This window comes from Pleurodeles waltl, chromosome 3_1 (assembly GCF_031143425.1).
Source record: "Pleurodeles waltl isolate 20211129_DDA chromosome 3_1, aPleWal1.hap1.20221129, whole genome shotgun sequence".
Classification (NCBI taxonomy): domain Eukaryota; kingdom Metazoa; phylum Chordata; class Amphibia; order Caudata; family Salamandridae; genus Pleurodeles; species Pleurodeles waltl.
Window position 1 is genome coordinate 978,212,055 of NC_090440.1, and position 20,518 is coordinate 978,232,572.

Sequence of the window (20,518 nt, forward strand, 5' to 3'; positions counted from 1 at the left end):
GCTGACCAGTTCCTGCCAGCCTGCCACAACCTGACGAGTTTCTGGCCTTATGGGGTGAGTGCCTTTGTCACTCTGTGGCCAGGAACAAAGCCTGTACTGGGTGGAGGTGCTTCTCACCTCTCCCCTGCAGGAACTGTAACACCTGGCGGTGAGTCTCAAAGGCTCATGCCTTTTGTTACAGCACCCCAGGGTGTCCCAACTAGTGGAGATGCCCGCCCCTCCGGCCACTGCCCCCACTTTTGGCAGCAAGGCTGGAGGAGATAATGAGGAAAACAAGGAGGAGCCACCCACCAGTCAAGACAGCCCCTAAGGTGCCCTGAGCTGAGCTAAGTTGACTCCTGCCTTTAGAAATCCTCCATCTTTAGATTTGGAGGATTCTCCCAATAGGAATAGGGATGTGCCCCCTCCCCTAAGGGACCCTCCAGGACAGTAGGACAGTAGCCATTGGCTACTGCCCCCTGACCCAAACACACCCATGAATGCAGTATTTAGGGGTGACCCTGAACCCAGGAAATCAGATTCCTGCAACCTACACAAAGGAGGACCGCTGACCTGAAAGCCCCGCAGAGACGACAACGGACTTGGCCCCAGCCCTACCGGCCTGTCTCCAGCCTCAAAGAACCTGCACAGCGATGCATCTGACAGGGACCAGGGACCTCTGAGGACTGCCCTGAACCCAAAGGACCAAGAAACTCCTGAGAACAGTGGCACTGTTCACAAACTGCAACATTTTTGCAACTTTGAAACAACTTTGAAAGAATTCTCCCTGCCGGAAACATGAGACTTCTCACTCTGCACTCGATGCCCCCGGCTCGAGCTCAAGAGAACTAATACTGCAGCTAGGACTCCCAGGCGACTGCGACAACGTGAGTAACCTGAGTTGACCCCCCCCCTGCACTCCCACAGCGACACCTGCAGAGAGGATCCAGAGGCTCTCCCTGACCATGACTGCCTGGTAACAAGGAACCCGACGCCTGGACCAAGCACTGCACCCCCAGCCCCCAGGACCAAGAGGAACCACCCACCAGTGCAGGAGTGACTAGCAGGCTCTCCTCCTAGCCCGGTCAGTGGCTGGCCCGAGAAGCCCCCCTGTGCCTTGCCTGCATCGCCTAGGTGACCCCTGCGTCACTCCATTGCTTCCTTTAGCAAACCCGACGCCTACTTTGCACACTGCACGCGGCTGCCCCTGTGCCGCTGAGGGTGTGTTTTGTGTGCCTGTTTGTGTCCCCCCGCCCCGTGCTCTACAAAACCCCCCCTAGTCTGCTCCCTCCGAGGATGCAGGTACTTACCTACCAGCAGACTGGAACCGGTGCACCCCTGTTCTCCATAGGCACCTATGTGTTTTGGGCCCTCCTTTGACCTCTGCACCTGACCGGCCCTGTGTTGCTGGTGCGGTGACTCTGGGGGTTGCCTTGAACTCCCAATGGTGGAATGCCTGTGCCCAGGAGACTGACTGTGTAAGTGCTTTACTCACCTGCAAAACCTAACCAAATTTGCCTCCCACAGGAACTGTTGATTTTTGCACTGTGTCCACTTTTAAAATAGCTTATTGCCATTTTAACCTATACTGTGTGTACTACTGCTTTAATTCAAAGTTCCATACTTACCTGTGTGAAGTACCTTGCATTTTATGTTCTTAACTCAAATCTTGAGTCTTGTGGTTCTAAAGTAAATTAGGAAAATATATTTTTCTATATAAAAACTATTGGCCTGGATTTAAGTCTTTGAGTGTGTGTTCTTCATTTATTGCCTGTATGTGTACAACAAATGCTTAACACTACCCTCTAATAAGCCTACTGCTCGACCACACTACAACAAAATAGAGCATTTGTATTATCTAATTTTGCCACTATCAACTTCTAAGGGGAACCCTTGGACTCTGTGCACACGATCTCTCACTTTGAGATAGTATATACAGAGCCAACTTCCTACAGTCCCTATCACAGAAACTGAACAAGTGAGCCATGTCTGCCCTCGCAGGAGCCCCAGGTTGGGACGGAAGAGCGAGAGCCCAAAGCGCTTGTTTAGTCATGAAGAAGTTAGAAAGTCTTTCTGGCTTAAGGACCATTGTGATCGAGTCCTCTAGGAATAGAGCTCAGTAGACTGCCCCTCCGCTCTGTCTTTGAAGCCCACGAAGCGGAAGTTACTCCTGCAGGATCTCTCCTCCGAGTTCTCCATTCTGTCATCGAATCAGAGCATTTGTTGTTGTAGGTGGATCAGAGTGTCTCTAAGTGTGTTGACCTCATGCTGGTTTGAGCTCACTTTGCGCTTCATTGTTAATCCAGGCCAAATTATTATTATTTTTTTTTTTTTCTGGATGACATTTTTTTTAAATGGAGGATGTGTTGCAGTGATTATGTAATATTTAAGGAACCATGAAACCTATATACTTCATTTTGATGTCAAAACATAGGCTTTGGGGGTCAAGTAGACTTAGAGACAGAAATTAACTCCTCAGAGCAACCCTTTTGCCGTTTTCCAAAATGGCAGCTCTATAATGATATATTTTAGCCATCATATTGGTAATTTATTTTGATATTGTTTTTTTTAGGTTTTCCATTGATTCAGATTCGTAAACATGTGCAAAGCAGGTGGTAGCAGAGAATCTTTACCTCCTGGGAGTGTTGCTGACTACATAATCTGAAGACTCCTTCAACAAAGAAAAATGTGTCATATGCCATACTAATCCGAAGAAAAGCTAACATCAACTGCGGCTGGACAGAAAAGAGTTTGAGATGCTGCAGAAATACTGCAAGACAAAGCTCGCAAAAGATTGAAACTGATGGGTGAAGAGGATCAAATGTTTTATCATTATAACAAGTGCTGCAAGTCATATACTGTGGAAAAAAGCCTGTCAAAAAATTGTCAAAAAATAGCAGAAACCAGTGAATCACAACAAGAATCCGAGTCTTCTGAGAAAGCAATGACAACCAAACCCAATGCCCATCCACTTAGAAGATCGATGGCTACCCCTCGTCCACCTCCAACAACTGATCATAAAACAGAGGATCTTTAATGTGTTATCTGTGGTTTAGCCGAAACAAGGGCCAAAGGGATTGGCGAAAGAACAAAGTAAAGAATATGTGAGCCTCAAAGGGCAAACATGATTTTATCTGCAGCTAGTTTCTTCCAAGATTACATTTTTGTCTGAGTAGCTGATCTAAACAGCGAGGTGAATGTATTTGCAGTGGATTTGTATGCCCACCCGAGCTGCATGCGTGCATACATTCAAAAATATGCGTGTACAGTGAGCTCCCGGCAGTAATGCAACCGCCATCCTTCAGTTAAGTTTACACTCTCTGAAAAAGCAAATTAAGTTTTAAAGTCACTCTTGAGTGCTGGCTATGGTTTCACACTCTGAGATCAGAGAAATAATGGTCAACATTGATCAAACTGTATTGATCCATAATAATGAAATAAAACATTTTCTGGTGAGAATGTACAATGACAGAATTCATTTTGTCAGTCTAACAAAAAGAATGAGCCACTTATGCTGTTCACAGCTGATTTGACTCCTGAAGGTCTTGCTGCCAAAACACAATCACAGGATGCTGTAAAATCAGTAGGAACCATTTTAAGAAATGTCTGAAAGATTTAGATTTTGGACTTGAGGACAAATTTTGGGATGCCCCAGAGGTCCGCAAATCATGGGAGTCAACAAGAATGCCTGATGTTGTCTTATCATTTTTTACCTCATTGATTAATAAAAGCAAAGTGAAACGGTTGCATATTAAAGTTCTTGAGTTTGGAATAGAAGCAGACAGCATTGATGATGGCTTTGAAGATATAAGCAGAGTGGAAGACAATCCTATGAACCGACAGACTTATGCTGTGCAAATGTGCTGTCTTTTCCAAATCATGTTTTAAAAATTACATCACAGCAAAAAGGAAACTCCGCTACACATGATGACTGCTCATGCAATCTATGACACGTGCAAAAGTAGAGAAATAATCACTTCAGTGAATAGGATTGGTGTATCAACAACTTATAATGACATACTACAGAGCAGGAACTTGTTAGCAGATCATACTGCAAAATCTTGTGAATCCAACAGGACACCACTTCCAAGTCACTTAACCATAAAAGGATTTACAGAGGACAAGCCAAATATCTCCTCCGCTCACGCGAACGTGCCAGAGACTCACAACTGTCCAAGTTGGAGACCAAGGCACTAATCCTAGAGCGCCAGCAAATGACCTCAGCGTCGGCCTCTGTTCTGAGACAGCTTACTAGGGTTAGAGAAGAAATCAAGCACATAGCACTGGAGTCAGCAAAGCATATTTGGAGGGCCTCAGCAGCGCGAATATATGGCTGGGGGGACAAAAATGGGAAACTCCTGCACTGGCTGGCCACTCGCCCTCTGGCCAACAGGGTCATACCCGAAATCATGGAGGATTCGGGCTCCCTTTCCAAAACTCCTATAGAAATTGCGCAAAGGTTCGCTTCCTACTACACGCGCTTATACGCAGAACACTCCCGACCCACTGCTGAGAAAGAGTCCCCCCTTTTAAACGACATTACTCTTCCCAGTGTTCCCCTGGCGATAAGGAATAGACTAGATGAACCTATTGACCTTGCGGAGGTCATAAGCGCGATCACCAGCTTGGCGCCGGGCAAGACCCCCGGGCCGGGCGGATTCCCTGCGGAGCTTTATAAAAGGTGCAGCGACATTCTGGGCCCCCACCTGCTCAGCATGTACGAAGAAGCCGAAAAACAGGGCCGCTTCCCCACTGAGATTGACCAAGTCACAATTGTGGTGATCCCTAAGACCCAACCCCCATCACAACACTGTTCGGCATACCGGCCCATCTCACTTCTAAATACAGAGATCAAAGTGCTGTCTTCGATCCTTGCTTCTAGACTAAAGGAGGTGATACCCACCCTGGTGCACCCCGACCAGTGCAGCTTTATGCCTTCCCGCAGCACCCGACACTGCATCAGGCGATTACACCTAGCTTTGGCACATCACACGACCTTGTCACACACCCCCCCTGGCGCTACTCCTACTTGACTTTGAAAAAGCATTCGACACAGTGGATTGGTCCTTTTTGGACCATGTGTTACTAAGAAATGGACTCTGGCCTAAATTCCAAAGACTGGTGAAGCTCCTCTATTCTAACCCGACGGCCCGGGTACAAGTGAACGGAGTGGTCTCCGACCCGTTCCCCATTGGCCGCGGCACCCGACAGGGATGCCCACTATCCCCGCTGCTCTTTGTATTAATAATAGAGCCCTTGGCGATATTGCTGTGAAATGACCCCCTGATCGAGGGTTGGCCCTTGCCCAACTGCCCAGAGGACCGAGTAGCGCTATACGCGGACGATGTTCTACTGTACGTTTCCAACCCGGCCAGAAGCGGTCCCCGTATCCTACAAATTCTGAGCCTCTTCGCGGAAGCCTCAGGACTGATCCTAAATCCTAATAAATCCTTACTGGTCCCTTTACACCGTTCCCGGGACTGTATAGACTGGCAGCAAAACATCCCAGTGCGAAGGAACAGCTTTAAATATCTGAGAATATACATCTCACTACTACCCGAGCTGACATGGGAGCTCAACATCACACCACTAACTAGGAGAATTAAAACTGACCTACAGCGCTGGAGGGCTCTCCCCTTAAACCTGCTTGACAGAATAGCTCTCTACAAAATGATGATCCTCCCCAGACTCCTATATTTATTGCAAAACTTCCCACACCCCATCCCCAAGAAATGGTTTGGTGAGATGGATTCACTGGCGCGTCAATTTATGTGGAACGACACCCGTCCGCGGCTCGCGCTTAAAACCTGTCAAAGAGACATTTATGACGGGGGACTGGGCATGTCCAACACCCATTATTATCTCCACGCGATGCACTTGCTTGTGATCAATGATTGGGTGGGGGGTGGGTGGTCAGACCCGGCGTATCGGCTGGAACTCCGGTCGCTGGGCTACCTGCGGATCTTCGATATCCTGTCTCACAGGACATCCCAGACGTGACCAAAGTGACTTTACTGGGTTGGCGAGCAGCCCAGAGACTGTCGAGGTGGGGGGGGGGGGGAGGGAACGCCTTACCCAGCAGACCCCGCTGTGGCATGGGAGACAGCTAAGGGAGGTGGCGAACCTGGAGGGCTTTCAAAAGTGGGATAATATAGGCATCTCTACTCTGGGTGATGTATGGGAGGGGTCACATATGCGATCATTCGAAGACCTCCAAAAACTCTTCTCCTTAAACAAGACACAATTTCATAAATATCTCCAGCTCTGCCACGCCCTGCTTGTACATGTACAGGCTGGGTACAACATACCCGAACATAGCCCCATGGAGGCGAAGGTACTGATGGGAAATCTGGGTAGGGGAGGTGTTTCCCAGATATACCGTGCTTTGATCGCCAATACTACCTGCCCCCTAGAGGGGCCCCACCAGAGATGGGAGGGATGGGTGGGCCCCATGGATGAGATGGACTGGAGTGAAGCACTGATGGCCCCCCGTACCCTGACAATGGCCACCCGCTTCCGGTTAATACAGACCTTTTACCTCCACACAGCCTACCTCACACCAACCAAACTACACCGGGCAGGCCTCCAATCCTCAGTGGAATGCCCGCGATGCATGAACCCCGCAGCCGATTTTTTTCACATGGTATGGACATGCCCAACTATAACGGCCTACTGGGGAGCGATCGTACAAGAGATCTCAGGAGTCCTACAGGAAAACATAGAAAGGGAACCATTACCCCTCTTATTGGGAGTCATGGGAGACACTGGGCTGAGAAGATCAGATCGAGCATTCCTTGGGATGGCATGCCTGGTAGCTAAGAGGGATATAATGGCGGACTGGAAAGCCAGATGCACCCCAGCACTTACTAAATGGAGACGGGGGTTGGATTGGTGTGCACACCGGGAAAAACTGGTATACGAGGCCAGAGGATGTCCAAATAAATATGATAGGGTATGGGGGAAGTGGGAGGACGCAGCAACCACTTAGATGATGTGTGACTCTTATTTGCATTGCGGTGCCTGGGAACCGGGATCTGAGACCGACTACTGTTAGGCGCCATGTTGGCACCTTGTTAATAAATGTATGTTTCTTTAACCTTTTTCCTCCTGCAAAATCAATAAAATATCTTTATAAAAAATAAATAAAAAAAAAGGATTTACAATTGCTGCTCTTGATAATTTTGATTTTCAAGACAGCTCTTCTTTTTCTGGAACATTCAGCATGCATGATACTGCCATGGTGCTTTTTGTAGTCTGTACCAATGAAGTAGCTACTGGAAAACAAGTTGTGTCCGCTGTAAGCATAAAAAAACAAAGCTGCAAACTTATAACCCAACTGCCTTGCCAACATGTGCAAAATTACTACAAGCCATCAACACGTCCCCGTCTACCAGAAAGTTTGAAAGTGGCTGAGGACATGGATCTTATTTTACCTGATGCTGCAGTCCACAAAGCTGATTTAACTGAATTTATCGTATCGCTTGTTCAATGCAGACTGAAGGATGAAGAAAAGCCTGTTCCTCCGTGGCCTGGAATTCATGTGTAGATCTCCCAGAATACTGTCCACTGAAGAAGGTTGGGTTTTTACCAGTAATACAATCTCCAGTCACAAACTATGCAACAGTATACACAGCTATAAAAATTTCCAAAGTGTGCAAGCTCAGCTTGAAGACCAGCCTATCCTGCCAATTTTCTGTTATGAAGGTGTTTTCCGTATTTTAGCTGACATTTTTATGAGCAATCCAGTAGAATTTGATGATCTCTGTCTAATGATGGGCATTTTCCACATGCGAAGTTGTATTCCAGTGTGCAGGAAGTTATCTCGGTGGATGTGCATAGACGATGCACTTATTGAGGCTAAAATCTTTGTAAGCAAAACTGTCCAGTCAGTATTGAGCGGAACTTATTATGTTGATTTGTTGAGAGGTATGCTCATATCTAAGGCTATAGAAACAATATGTTGGAATGTTTTCCAAAACAAAAATGACAAATTTGATTTTGCATATCTCATATAAAGACATTTTGTGATGAAAGAGAGAGAGGGAAGGTTCAATGCTGTGGCTCCAGATATGAAACTGGAACAGACGATCCAGCGATCACGGAAAAGTTCCAAGAGAATTTTTGATCTGACACCTCAAAGTGAATATGTTGTTCAATGGCAGTTATTTTTCTATGAAGTCCTTTCTATTTCCAATGTTTTCAGAGAGATGACAAATTCAGAATGAATGGACCATCGTGAAACTGTTCCTCACCACAAACTTGTGGGAAAGAGAGGGGAATAAACATGTTGATCGCCTTCTTCATTTCATGCAGGAACAAGGAAACCCCTTTGAAATACACAACTTTGTGACCAAACAATATGTTGATAACACTCTAAAGGCATGTCTACAAAATGTCCTAGAACATGGATCGAAAATATACACAGAACTGAAGCAGGAGAGATGTGTATTGAAAGAGAAAAATCTGTTTTACGTACTCACTATAGGTAAACCTCCACGCTTTAATTGTCATAGTAAGAATTTCATTCAGCCAGCCACTACTAAACAGGTTACAATAAAAACAACTTTCACAAGCACATAGAGAGATGTAGCAGAATAAAGGGGTGAATTTATCAAGGACATTGTGTCCTATGATCTTCTTCCAACAATATTTGATGGAGATGCTGCAACCAAACCAGTGAAGCACAAACTCGTACAAGAGCGCGGAAAAAACTTTCACCTGAATAATTTCACTTTGAAAAGGTGTCCTCATTGAAGACTGCTGTTGTTGACTGTGTCACAATTGCGAATGGTCAAGATTTCATCCATGCAAAACTTCAGAGAGGTTGTTCAGACTCTTCTACAGTTATCAAAGTCAGTGTCCCCTTTGCAAGAACTGCACATTGTCTTTGTCAGATATCTTGAACTATTTGTCAAAGAATCAGAGAGAGAATCAGACAAATGCCTACAGGTGGAACAATTGACTTTGCATCAAAAATTTGACACATTAACTGCGCAACTTCATAAATTCTGGTCATCAACATAGAACAAGGTGAACTTGATGATGTTAACTCGCCAAAACATTTCTGAACACTGAATTTCCAATTATTGCAAGTGGAATAATTGTCAATTAGGCGTTGGTGCCTGCAGAGAGAGGAAGCTGACCTTTGTGTTGTGGCACATGTTGAGTGGGCTGTTGGAAATGGTTCCAATCGAGTCATTGTACTGTCAAATGACAAAGATGTTATTATAGTGCTACTTAGATTTTTTGCATTGTGCATAAGTCCTGGATTGTCAGAATTATGGATACGTTATGGAACAGGTGAGAAAATACACTTAATCCTGCTTCATATTCTGTACAAGAAAGTTGACCCAAAGATGCCCAGTGTTCTTATCAAGGCGCATGCTCTTATGGGGGGATGACACTGTGAGCAAAATTGGAACAAAGCTTGGAGCTTTAACTGCTGAACCTGGGAAGTTTCTAAAAGGATTTGCTGAGACAGAAGAAGAATGTGACTTTAAAGATGTAGACAAATACCTTGTGTGTGGAAAACACGTTCTGTCACACATTTGACAATCTTTGCTATAGTGAGTTCAAGAGATCAATCAAGGTACCTTCAACTGACATCATGTTCTGTGCGTGGACACATTTAAATATTGTTCTACTTGTTCAGCTGTGTAAATGTTTTCAATCATACATATGTAGATAACTAGCTGTGTGAAATTGGTTGGGAAGATATTGACAGGATGCTAAAACCTCCAACACATTTAAAGCCTCTACCCACAGAACTTACACGTTCATGTACTTGCAAAGCCTTTGCTATAAAAAGATGTCCCTGTCAATATGCTATTCTCAAATGTTCAGCATTCTACAAATGTCCCACTGATTACTGAAACAAATAAAGTGAACTATGAAAATGTCTTAATACAGGACTGATAAACATTATGTTTTTCGTATTCAGATCATAAAGATTGTTTGGTGTATACATAAAAGGATTAAAAAACATTATTATTTTTTTAATTTCTATATATCTCTCCTCCCCCTCTGTTATAGCTGCCATTTTGGAAAATGGCAGAAGGGTTGGTATGAGGAGTATTTTCAATCTCTATAAGACTACTTGAACCCCAAAACCTGTGTTTTGACACCAAAATGAAGTATATATGTCTCTTGGTTCCTGAAATATTACATCATCACTGCAACACATCTGCCATTTTTAAAAATGCCGTCCAGAAAAATTTGTCCCGGATCAGCAATGTCTACCCAACCTAAATTACTTCTCTAATGATCCAAAAACACAAATCAAAAATGACTCTCTCTGGACAACAATTTTTTTTGTGGAAGTATATCAGGGTGCCGGTATTAACATGGGACCTGTTGCAAGGATGAGGATCAACAACACCCTGTTGTGGCCCTTCAGTTTGCGCAAGGGTACGAGAGAGGGCTGCTCACTGTCTCCAGTGATTTTTGCTCTCACATTGGAGCCAGTGGCCACCTCGGTCTGACAGGAGTCCTTAATATGGGTGGTGAGGAGAAGCAGAGATTGGGAGTACCTATCACTATATGCGGATAATGTACTGCTCTTCCTCTCACAGCCCACACTGTCCTTGTACAGAGTGTTACTGATCTTCTGTATTTTTGGCAATCACTCTTGCTACTGCATCTATTGGGATAGATCCTTTATCTTCCCACTTGCGGAGGGGTGCCTGTCCTGCCCTCGAGGGGTGGTATTATTTTTGCACCAGAGGATTTCACATACCTGGACAACTATGTTACTCAGGGTGCAGAGGAATTACTACTTAAGAACCTGTGCAAGCTTTTCGACTGATGTTGCTGTGGTGGTAGTCACTAGAGATCCCTTCCAATCCCTGCCACTGTCCTTAATGGAAAAGGCTACTCTTTTTAAGATGATGGCACTGTGCACGTTTCTGTACGTACTCCAAAATACCCCTACCCGGCACCCTGGGCCTTGTTTCATAAAATAGATCACTGAGTCTGATTGCTTCTGTGAGATGGTGTTGAAGTCTGGATAGCTCTCCACATGCTGCAGAGGGTGGGTATACGATGAGCGCCTTGCCATTCCAGGTATTCCTAAATACTACTGGGCCTCACAGCTAATAGTAAAGAATGACTGGTTCTTCGTCGACAGCCAGGAGCCAGCGGTACGGGTGGACAGGGAGGTATTGGGCCCCAGATACTACCCTGCACTGCTGTATTGGAGAAGACGGAGGGAGACGCTACCAGTCCACACTTGAAACGTTGTGACAGTGTGGACAGAAGCCACGAAATTCCTGGGATGGACTGGGAAACTAATGGAATAGACCCTTATGGGACAGTGACCTGCTTGGGGTGGTTGGTGGGCTGCAGGCCTTCTTCAAGTGGGGGCTCTTGGACATTGACAGCCTGGGATATGTGTGGAGAGGGTCTGCACCCTTGACATCTTAGAGCCTCCAGAGTGACTATAGCCTGACGGACACAGAGCGGTATCACTACCTACAGGTGATACATGCCCTGAAAGTACACATTTCTGGTCTGGAGAGTATTAATTGGTGGCATCATTGCCACTGTAGGATAGGCTTCTTCTCAACCCTATGCCTGATAAGGCCATCTTGCTTACATTCAAGAAAAAAATAATGTCCCAGACACACAAGGCAAATTAAGGGACAAGTGTGTGGCTGACCTGGGAGAGCTGTATGAGAAGTGGGACAGAGGCCCTGTAGAGCCCTCAAGTGCTAGCAATACGAGTGGGGTTTTGACTAGTTCAGCTCTGTATCCTGTATAAGTCCTACTATTCTAAAACACTGATTTGCAAGAGGGGGAGGGGAGGAGCCCACCACTGCTTGAGAGGTTGCGGACAGGAGTGCACCTTTATCCACACTCTGTGTGATGCCCGATCATCCAGACCCCCTTACTGAGAGGGAGTGACCAATGTGATGTCCAGGGTCATGGCATTGAAGGATCCGATGAATTCCAAATGGCTCCTCCTGAATGTTCATGGGGATTGTAACTGGCCCAAGGACCTGAAGTTGTGGTATATTAGTGACAAAATGCAACATGGAACAAAAATGGGTCTCCTCTAATTCACCCCCCTCCCTCTTCAGGATTTGTGATTGGGGAAAAAACATGGATTGGTGCAAACAGGTGGGGAAAGTGGTGTACCTGAGCAGGTAGTGCCTGTAGAAATTGGTAAAGATTTGAGATGGTTGGAGCACCAATTGCGATCACGGGTACCCCTAAGTACCTGAGGGATGGGGTTGTCATGATTAGTATATATTACAGAATGAGGGCTCAAAATATATAATGTGTATCTATCCCTGCAGTCCGGCTTCCGGCGGACCACTATGCTGAACTGATATATGCTATCACGATATGCCTCTCTCCAGTACCAAACTATGGGACTTGTTGTTATTTTGATCTGGAAAAAGAATAAAAAGATGTTAAAAAAAAAAAAAAGTTGTGGCTAAGTGTGCAGGTTTGGGGTTGTTCATGTTCTCTCATGTGTTGTAGTTTGAATCTTGCTGTAGGCAAGACTACTGGTTTAAAGATGATAGTACATCTCGGGGGTGTCATGGTTAATGGAGATTACTCCTTTCTCACATGAACAACTTGTCTCAATCAAACACAGGCAATGAAGAAGATGCAGTAAGGTTTCAATAGGTTTTATTTAACAAAACTGCAGTCTACGATAAGTTGCATGGGCTGCAATGATTAGGATAATGAACAATGCAAGAAACAGAGTGGTAAAGACAAGAGTTAAGACAAAGACCCCCACCATCTTGCAGTGACATAAAATGACATGAGATATGAAATATGTCCTAATAACCTAGCATGATGAACCTAATCTCTAACCTAAAGAGGGCTAGGTGTGTTAAACCAAAGGCCAATGCCATGTCCATGAGAAGAGCCCCCCAGCCCTCGTTACCTTGGAATGAGGTCTCTAGCTCAGACTCCGTAGGGGCATGAAGACTGGGTCAGCTTCAAGGTGACGTGCAGCATCGATAGCCGTGTTGGCATCTGGTCGGAATCCCTATGACTATCTGTCTAAGTGAGGTGCATTTATACAGATCTGCTCGGGCCCTTGACTTAGGTCTGTTCCCAAACAATAAATAACAAGACATGCTTGGGGTGGCAATTTATGTAAACAATTCCATCGAAGGCGTGAAGTGGGGAAAGTACCTAATGTGAATACCTACAGTTTGTTTATCTTTGTCGCTTGATATTGACGCCTTAGCGCGGTGGCTCTGATAACGTGAATCTAAAACATTGGCCTAACTAGAAACAGTGCAGCTACATATAATAAAATAATTGTGCTAAAACAGAGCAAGCTAAGTAGGGTAAAAGTCACTAGGTGACGGGGGCACAGGTCCGCAAGCCAGATGGCTAAGCCAACTCCTGTTTCCCAGTAAAACAAGATAGGATTCACTACACATGAAGGTGGCCTCGCCAAGCAGTTTCGATTGACAGTTCCGAGGAAGAGCAGGGTCAGTAACTATATACATGTGATGGGTCTAGAGTGGTATATTATGTGAAATCTGTGTTTAGGAATGCCCCATCATGAATGTCAGTGGTTTAGACTATTTTCTTTGTGTGTGTTTTTAAGTATGCTGGGTGCCAAATGTTGTAGGCATTGTGTATATTGTGTCAGGAGGAAAGAAGCACTCTGGGATGCACTATTTGCAATGCCTGGCAACTGTTTCTTTTGTGAGATGCTTAGAAGCTTCCTATGTTGCTCAGGTCATCTGTGGTTTTATGTACTGTGGCAGGAGATAGTTGGGAGTGTACATTGTGCCAAGTAATGGGCAGAAGTATATGCTGTACTAGTGACTAGACACAGTGTATGCTGAACATTTGACCCTTTTTCTTTTCTTTCAATCCCTAGAAGTACAGAATGGAAGAACATCAACTAACGGCATATCCAATGGAATCCATCTCCATAGCAATGGATTCAGATTGGCTGAGGGGCGAGCTCATATTAGGTATGGCAGCTGTCATCTCTTCATTCTGTGCGCCACCTATCTACAGTCTTTGTTGCAGCCCGTTAATTCTACCCCTTTAGTAAAGAGGTTACTGTTTTGCTTCTTCTGCTCCACCCTACTGACACCCAGCACCTCTTACTCCTGCTCACTGCCTATCCATACAAGCTCCCTGGCTGCTCATTTACTCTTTCATAAAAATCTGCCCAATCCTTTACTTCTGTCCCTTATCCTCCATACCCGATTTCAGGGTGTTTGTGAATGAGAGCACATCTTCATGCCTCTGATGACAGGTGAGATTCCGCAAAGGGTTTTTACACAGGTTTTCTTGATACTCAACATCGAGAGAGGGTCTCAATATAGAGAATGGTCCATGCCCCTAATTTCCTCTCTTCCCCCAGAAAAATAATTCTTTATCAGGGAAGCTTAACTGTTATTTATGACCAGTATTATACGTCTGTGTTGATGCAAGACCTGGACACCTTTATGAACTAAATATCTACCAATTCACAAATTATTTGATTTAACACAGCCTTCTCTTCTGTTGTAGTTTCTGTGCCTGCTATTATTCTGTAGGAAGGTCATATTTACATTTTTGCATGATACCAAATACTATATTAGTTGCTGCAGAGGATTATGTATAGAACTGGTTGCTTTTGAGTTGATACAGCGTTTGTGTCCCACCAAGTGTATTCGTTGATATGAATAGCCAAAGCTTTTCTCATGCATGGGTACCTTATACTGCTAAAGCCATCACAGTTCAGTGTAGAATCTCCTCGAAGAAAGCTGACTTTTACTAAGGTCAGTAGGACTTTATCTGACAGTATGTCGCTGCCTTTGGTATTGCTTGAACAGTGAATATGCCCATTACCAGTTGCAACCTTCTTGAAACTGATATTAAATGTCTTATAATGGGCTCTAAATTGGAGAGATTAAGACATTACTTACAAACTTAGAGACATCTTGAGATTTCAGGTCATATATTTGGTGCCTTCTCAGTTAAGAACTTCATTACTGTTAAGGTGTCATTACCCAGAGTTAGCTAGATTGTGACCTTGTAGAGCGTGATGTGATTTGTGTCCCCTTTAATGTCTGTAAAGCATTATCAAGAATTGTTTTCTTTTGATCCCTCAATGAATGGTGATCTTTACCTTTTCCTCTCAGGGGTCCACAACTTATTGTGCCTTGTATTCCATGATATATCACTTCTTGACATTTGTGAACTTAAATATCACAGCAAAGGAAGTTGGGGTACAGTAGAATAGATTTGTAGCACTTACGTTAGTTAATTTGCCTCTTTGTCAGGGTTTTCTGCAGACTACAAGATTTAGTACCTCCCATTTATTAGACTTTTGGCTAGGGAGGTGGTTTTGTGGCCAAAGATGTGGGGTTCAATTAGGCGTTTGCTCCAAGATAAATGCTTTTCCCGTTTTTTGCCACCAATATTCTCTTTTTTGGTACCAAATACAAATGACATCCTAGCTTTTTACAGTGCCATTTGACAGGTGGAGACAGACTTTAGAATTATGCTGTAAGAAACCCATATTTGTCTAGAAGCCCCTATCAAAAGCAGACTCAACTGTACAAGTACTATTTAACTATAAACCGTAATGAGCATAGGCAAGCTTATAGCGATTTCTCAGGGGATCATAAATATGAACTGAGAAGTAGCTGGTAAAGCAGTGGCCTTTGGATTACAGGCTCAGCCAGGAGCCTTAAAAAAACACTGCTGTTTTCTGTTCTTCAAGCAAAGCTATGCTGTCTTTCTTAAGTTTTCTGTTTTAAAAAGCAAAGGGAATGTTAAAAGCTGTTAATTTTTTCTTGTTCGATAATTTGATTGTGAACTCCAGTGGCGGTAGAAATACTGTAACATGTATAAATTCAGTGAATGATCTCACAGTCTGTACTTAATTTGTTAAAAAATGCCAGGATCCAAAGAAACTCTTAGTAGGTAGCATTACTGCTGTCTAAGGATGTTTTAATAAATTACCTAACCGTGCAACATATTTGACTATAATCAACCATCTAAAAAACTTTCAATTGGTGCCTGTGTTTCCTTAAAGATTACATTCATTGCTGATTTTACAGACATTATCAGCCTCTTTACTTTTCACTTCATGTGCTCTTTAGTGAGCTCTTTTTGAGCCAAAAACATGTCCGTCATGGTGTGCTAATACATTGCATTAGCACTGACTTTTTAAAAATTAATGTTGTTGCTCTGCGCTGAAATGTGTATTATAGCTTTGTTCAGTAAACAAAGAAATTGCAGCTGGCCCTGTGTGGGGGGAAATGCTGGACGTTTAGAGGTTAAAATGCATTGTGGAAAAACCTACATGATGCCACCCATTTATCTATAGAAAAGACTACCTATGCCGAGAACAGTACTATTGTTACCTTCACTGCTCTAGAAAACTGTATATTCTCATGAATGTTTCATTTGCATTGTTTTTTTTCTCCACCCACAAACCCATTTTTACTATGACATCTTTTGCAAACATCTGTGTGACTTCTGAAACAATCTCCTTCAAGTCTTGTTGGAAACACAACTTCTTTGGTTCTTTAGTTTCTTTTGGTTCTGTACTGAGCTCTTTTACCTAGCCAACTACTGTTGCCAGTACCCATGGGTCATTTGTAATACTTTTCCATTGTTCCAGAAAACGTCAGTCTTCCTCCCATTCCTTCCTGGATAAAACCTGAAAAAATCCTCATACTTACCTTGTCCTGAACTGTGTTTTTGACCTCTCGATCTAGCCGACCTAGCCCGGATTCCTGTTTCTCGCAAGGGAAAGAAACCAAATGATCCCGGGTTTATTCTACAGACTCCTCTACTTTCATATTCTGTATACTGGGACTTATAGTAACCATGCCGAAAAGTTGCCCTCTCTTACCAGCCCTGCTATATAAATTATTACTTCCAAACTCTCTACGGATTCTGGGCAGGGCTTAATCCAATGCTGTAAATGTCTGCATATACTTCTCTAAAGCCGTGACCATTCATTTATCACACAGACCTTTGGCCTCTTCACTAGATTTTTTTAAGTCGCAAGATGCTAAAGACATCTTGGGGACATTCAGAAAGCTGACTTGGGAATGCATTCAGCCTGTTGCTTGCCATTGGTTTTTTGGTTTGTAATACTCTGCATACTCCTGTCATCTAGTGTTGGGTCTGGAGTGGTGCACATTGTTTTATATCGAAGAAATGTTTTGAGTCATGAGATCGAGTGACTCCTCCTCTTGGTGATACTGTGCATGGGTATTGACTTCTTTGTTAGATTTTCTCTCCATTGTCTAGTTCAGATATGTGTGTCTTTGGCCCACCTATCCACTTGTTTCAGATCGGTTTCCTCCACCTTACTTTATTTTGATGGTATCGCACCAGATCGTGCTTTCCTATCTTAGCACTTTCCTCGTTTCGTCGGGTTGGGGCTCTAGCGCCCACTTTTGGCCTATCTTCCACTGATGGAACAGACGCCATTCCACTTCTGCCCTCGGTGCCTCACCAAATGTTCGCACACTGACCAGCATCTTATGTGCAATCTATACCTCTCCCTGGATCACCGTGAGGCCAACTGTGACTCCTGTAAGTCCTTCTGCTCCAAGAACACTCTTTGGGACCGAAGAGCTCACCAGCTGGAGATGACCCAGAAGACACCATACAACACCCCAGACATCTCCGGAGAGAAGCATGCTCAGGAAGAACCTGAACAAGAGGAGTAGGCCCCCTCTATTCAGGATACCTCGGACGTCCGGTCTGACATCGAAAGTCTCAAAATCACTTCTGCCCGTCTTGTGATTACTGTGGTCCCGCTTGCCCATCATAAGACTTTAAAAAAAGACTGTTCAACCCCTCCTTGAGGTCGCTGGTCTGCCACTGCCATCAGGCCATGTTTGGTAGTGACAGACTGCTTTGGATCTGCCGCCCTTCGGCTTGGCACCAACACCATCCTCTAAAGCCAAGGCTGCGTCCTCTGCATCGACCTCCATTTCCTTGGACCGATAGGTCGTTTCACTTTCAATCCAAACCTCAGGACTGAGCTGACAGCCTTCGCCCTCCACTTTGTTACTGACCAAACCACATCCAGCAAAATCTGCAGCGCCAAGATCTTTGGAGGTGAAATCCTCAAACTCTAGGCTCAGACTAGTCTCCCGCCACCCAGTCTCTGGTCGAGCCAATTTTTAAAACTATGGATGCTCGTTGGTGTCTGTTCCAAATACATGTGGGCACAGGCCAGATTATTGCCACACTTTTCTTTGCTGCACTCCTCAAGAGAAAACTGTGTTTCCAGGGAACTTTGGACGTTCCTGTCCTTGCTAAACGGAGGACCAAGGACAAAGCTACCAAGCCTATATGTGGACCTTCTGCACCACCTGCTCCTCCTCCTCTGCCACCTCTTCCTTTTCTTCCATCTTCACCTCTGCCCCCTCCCCTCCCCATTCCCCCACTTCACCCTTATGGGGATTACACACCCCATCTAGCAGGAATTCCTGTTTGACACACTAACTTTCCCTCACAGTGAAATAGAATATTTCTCCATGCTCCCTGGCATGCTACCCCATGCAGAGGACATGTTAAGGAGCCTGTTCACTCTAGGGTAATCATACCAAGAGTGGATAAAAAGTACAAGGCAGCACCCTCTCACCCGCTCTACATCAGGTCACAGGTTCCATCTGACTCTATTGTGGCAACAGCAACTCGTAAGCAGGCAAACACTCAGGGGACTCTCCCCCCAACCCCCTGAGAAGGAGAGTATGAAAATAGGTGCTGCGGACGAGAGAGTGGCAACACAGGCCGCAAAGCGCTGGCGTATAGCCAGCTCCCAAGCCCTTCTAGTCCTTTTCGACAGGATCATTGAGGGGAAATGGAGAAGCTCCTCCAATTCTTATCTCATGGACATCATAAAATGGGACAACTGATAGTCACAGAGGGGCAGATCATTTCTAATAATCCTATCAAGTATGCCCTGGATGCCACAGACACGGCAGCTTGTGGCATTAACACCAGTGTTACTCTCAGGAGGCATGCTTGGCTGCATTGGTCCGGTGTTAAACCTGAGGTCCAGCAGGCAGTCCTCAATATACCCATTGATAAGGAGCAACTATTTGGGCCCCAGTTGGATTCCACATTAAAAAATATCAAGAGACACCGACACTGCCCCTACACAAAGAGGCGCTTTTCGTCACCATTGGTTCAGAGGCTCATGCCAATCCTCCACTGCTGAGGCGCCTACCTTCCACCCAAGACAGTCTCAATCCACCTATACAAGAGGATTTTACACATGCTGTTACACGTACCAATAACAAAGGGAGAGGAAAGAGCACTGTGACATGCCAAGCAGTGACTACCTCCACCTTCCCTTCCACTCCCCCCCCCCAAATAATGAAACACCCAGCACCTGTCGGGGGGAGACTCCATCAATTCTGTTCATTTTGGGACACCATTACACCGGACCAGTGGGTCCTCGCCGTTATCCAAGATGGTTATTGTCTGGAGCTTACCACCACTCCTCTCAATATACCTTCCTGCACTTTAAGGCTATCTCAAGCTCAAGAACAGTTAATCCTTCTCAGTTGAGAGGTCCTGTCCTTTCTTCTCAAGGGGGCCATAGAGCATGTTCTGCTACTACATCAAGAGAAAGAAGTATACTCCCTATACTTCCTCATTCCCAAAAAGGACAGCTCTCTCAGGCCAGTACTCGACCAAAGGCCTCTAAACAAATATATCCTGTCAGAACACTTCCACGTGGTCACCCTTCAGGATGCTACTCTGCTTCTACAACAAGGTGACTTTATGACCGCTGTAGATCAAAAAGACGTCTACTTTCACATTCCAATTCAACCTGCACATCGCAAATACTTGAGATTTGTTATTGCAGACAAACATTACCAATTCCAGGTCCTTCCATTTGGAGTCACTACCACTCCCAGGGTTTTCACAAACTGCTTAGTAGCAGTCGCTGCACACCTGGGAAGGCGAAACATTCTTGTGTTTCCCTAACTGGACGACCGGCTCATCAAAGCCAGCACTTTATGCAAGTGCCAACAACACACTAAGTTGACAGTGGGCCTTCTTCACAACCTAGGTTTCACTCTCAACATTCCCAAATCCCACCTACACCCCTTTCAGGTGCAACCTTTCTTGGGGGCTGTGTTGAATGTGGAGCTAGGTTTTGCATATCCCAACCTGGCTCTTGTCCAGAATTTTCAAACCCTACTCCCTCAAGTTCAGGATAACCATACTTACACAGTCAGGACTGTTATGAGCCTGTTGAGGATGATGGCCTGTCATATTGCAGTCGTTCCACATGCCAGACTGCACATGCTCAGACACAGGGTCACCTGGAAGATCTACTGTTGGTAGACCGCCAGACTCAATGTTCCCTGGAATGGAGGCACACCAACAACCTCTTGAAGAGGAGGCCTTTTCTAGACCCTATGCCCCAAGTCACATTGACCACAAACACATCACTCACAGGTAAGTGTGCTCACCTTCAAGACCTGACAGTACAGGGCTTCTGGGATACCTATCTCCAGTCCCTACACATCAATTACCTAAAACATGGGGCAGTATTTCTAGCCCTAAAAAGTCCTCA

At 44.9% G+C, this 20,518-nt stretch overlaps 1 protein-coding gene across 8 annotated transcripts in view; it reads left to right on the forward strand.

The window, feature by feature from the left end:
* WDTC1 (WD and tetratricopeptide repeats 1) overlaps positions 1–20,518 on the forward strand; it is a 499,786-nt gene that overhangs the window by 290,593 nt on the left and 188,675 nt on the right. For all 8 annotated transcript variants that reach the window (XM_069224084.1, XM_069224088.1, XM_069224081.1 and 5 more), the window contains one exon: positions 13,835–13,931. In XM_069224084.1, the coding sequence (XP_069080185.1) occupies positions 13,835–13,931 (97 nt within the window). The remainder of the gene's footprint in view (positions 1–13,834; positions 13,932–20,518) is intronic.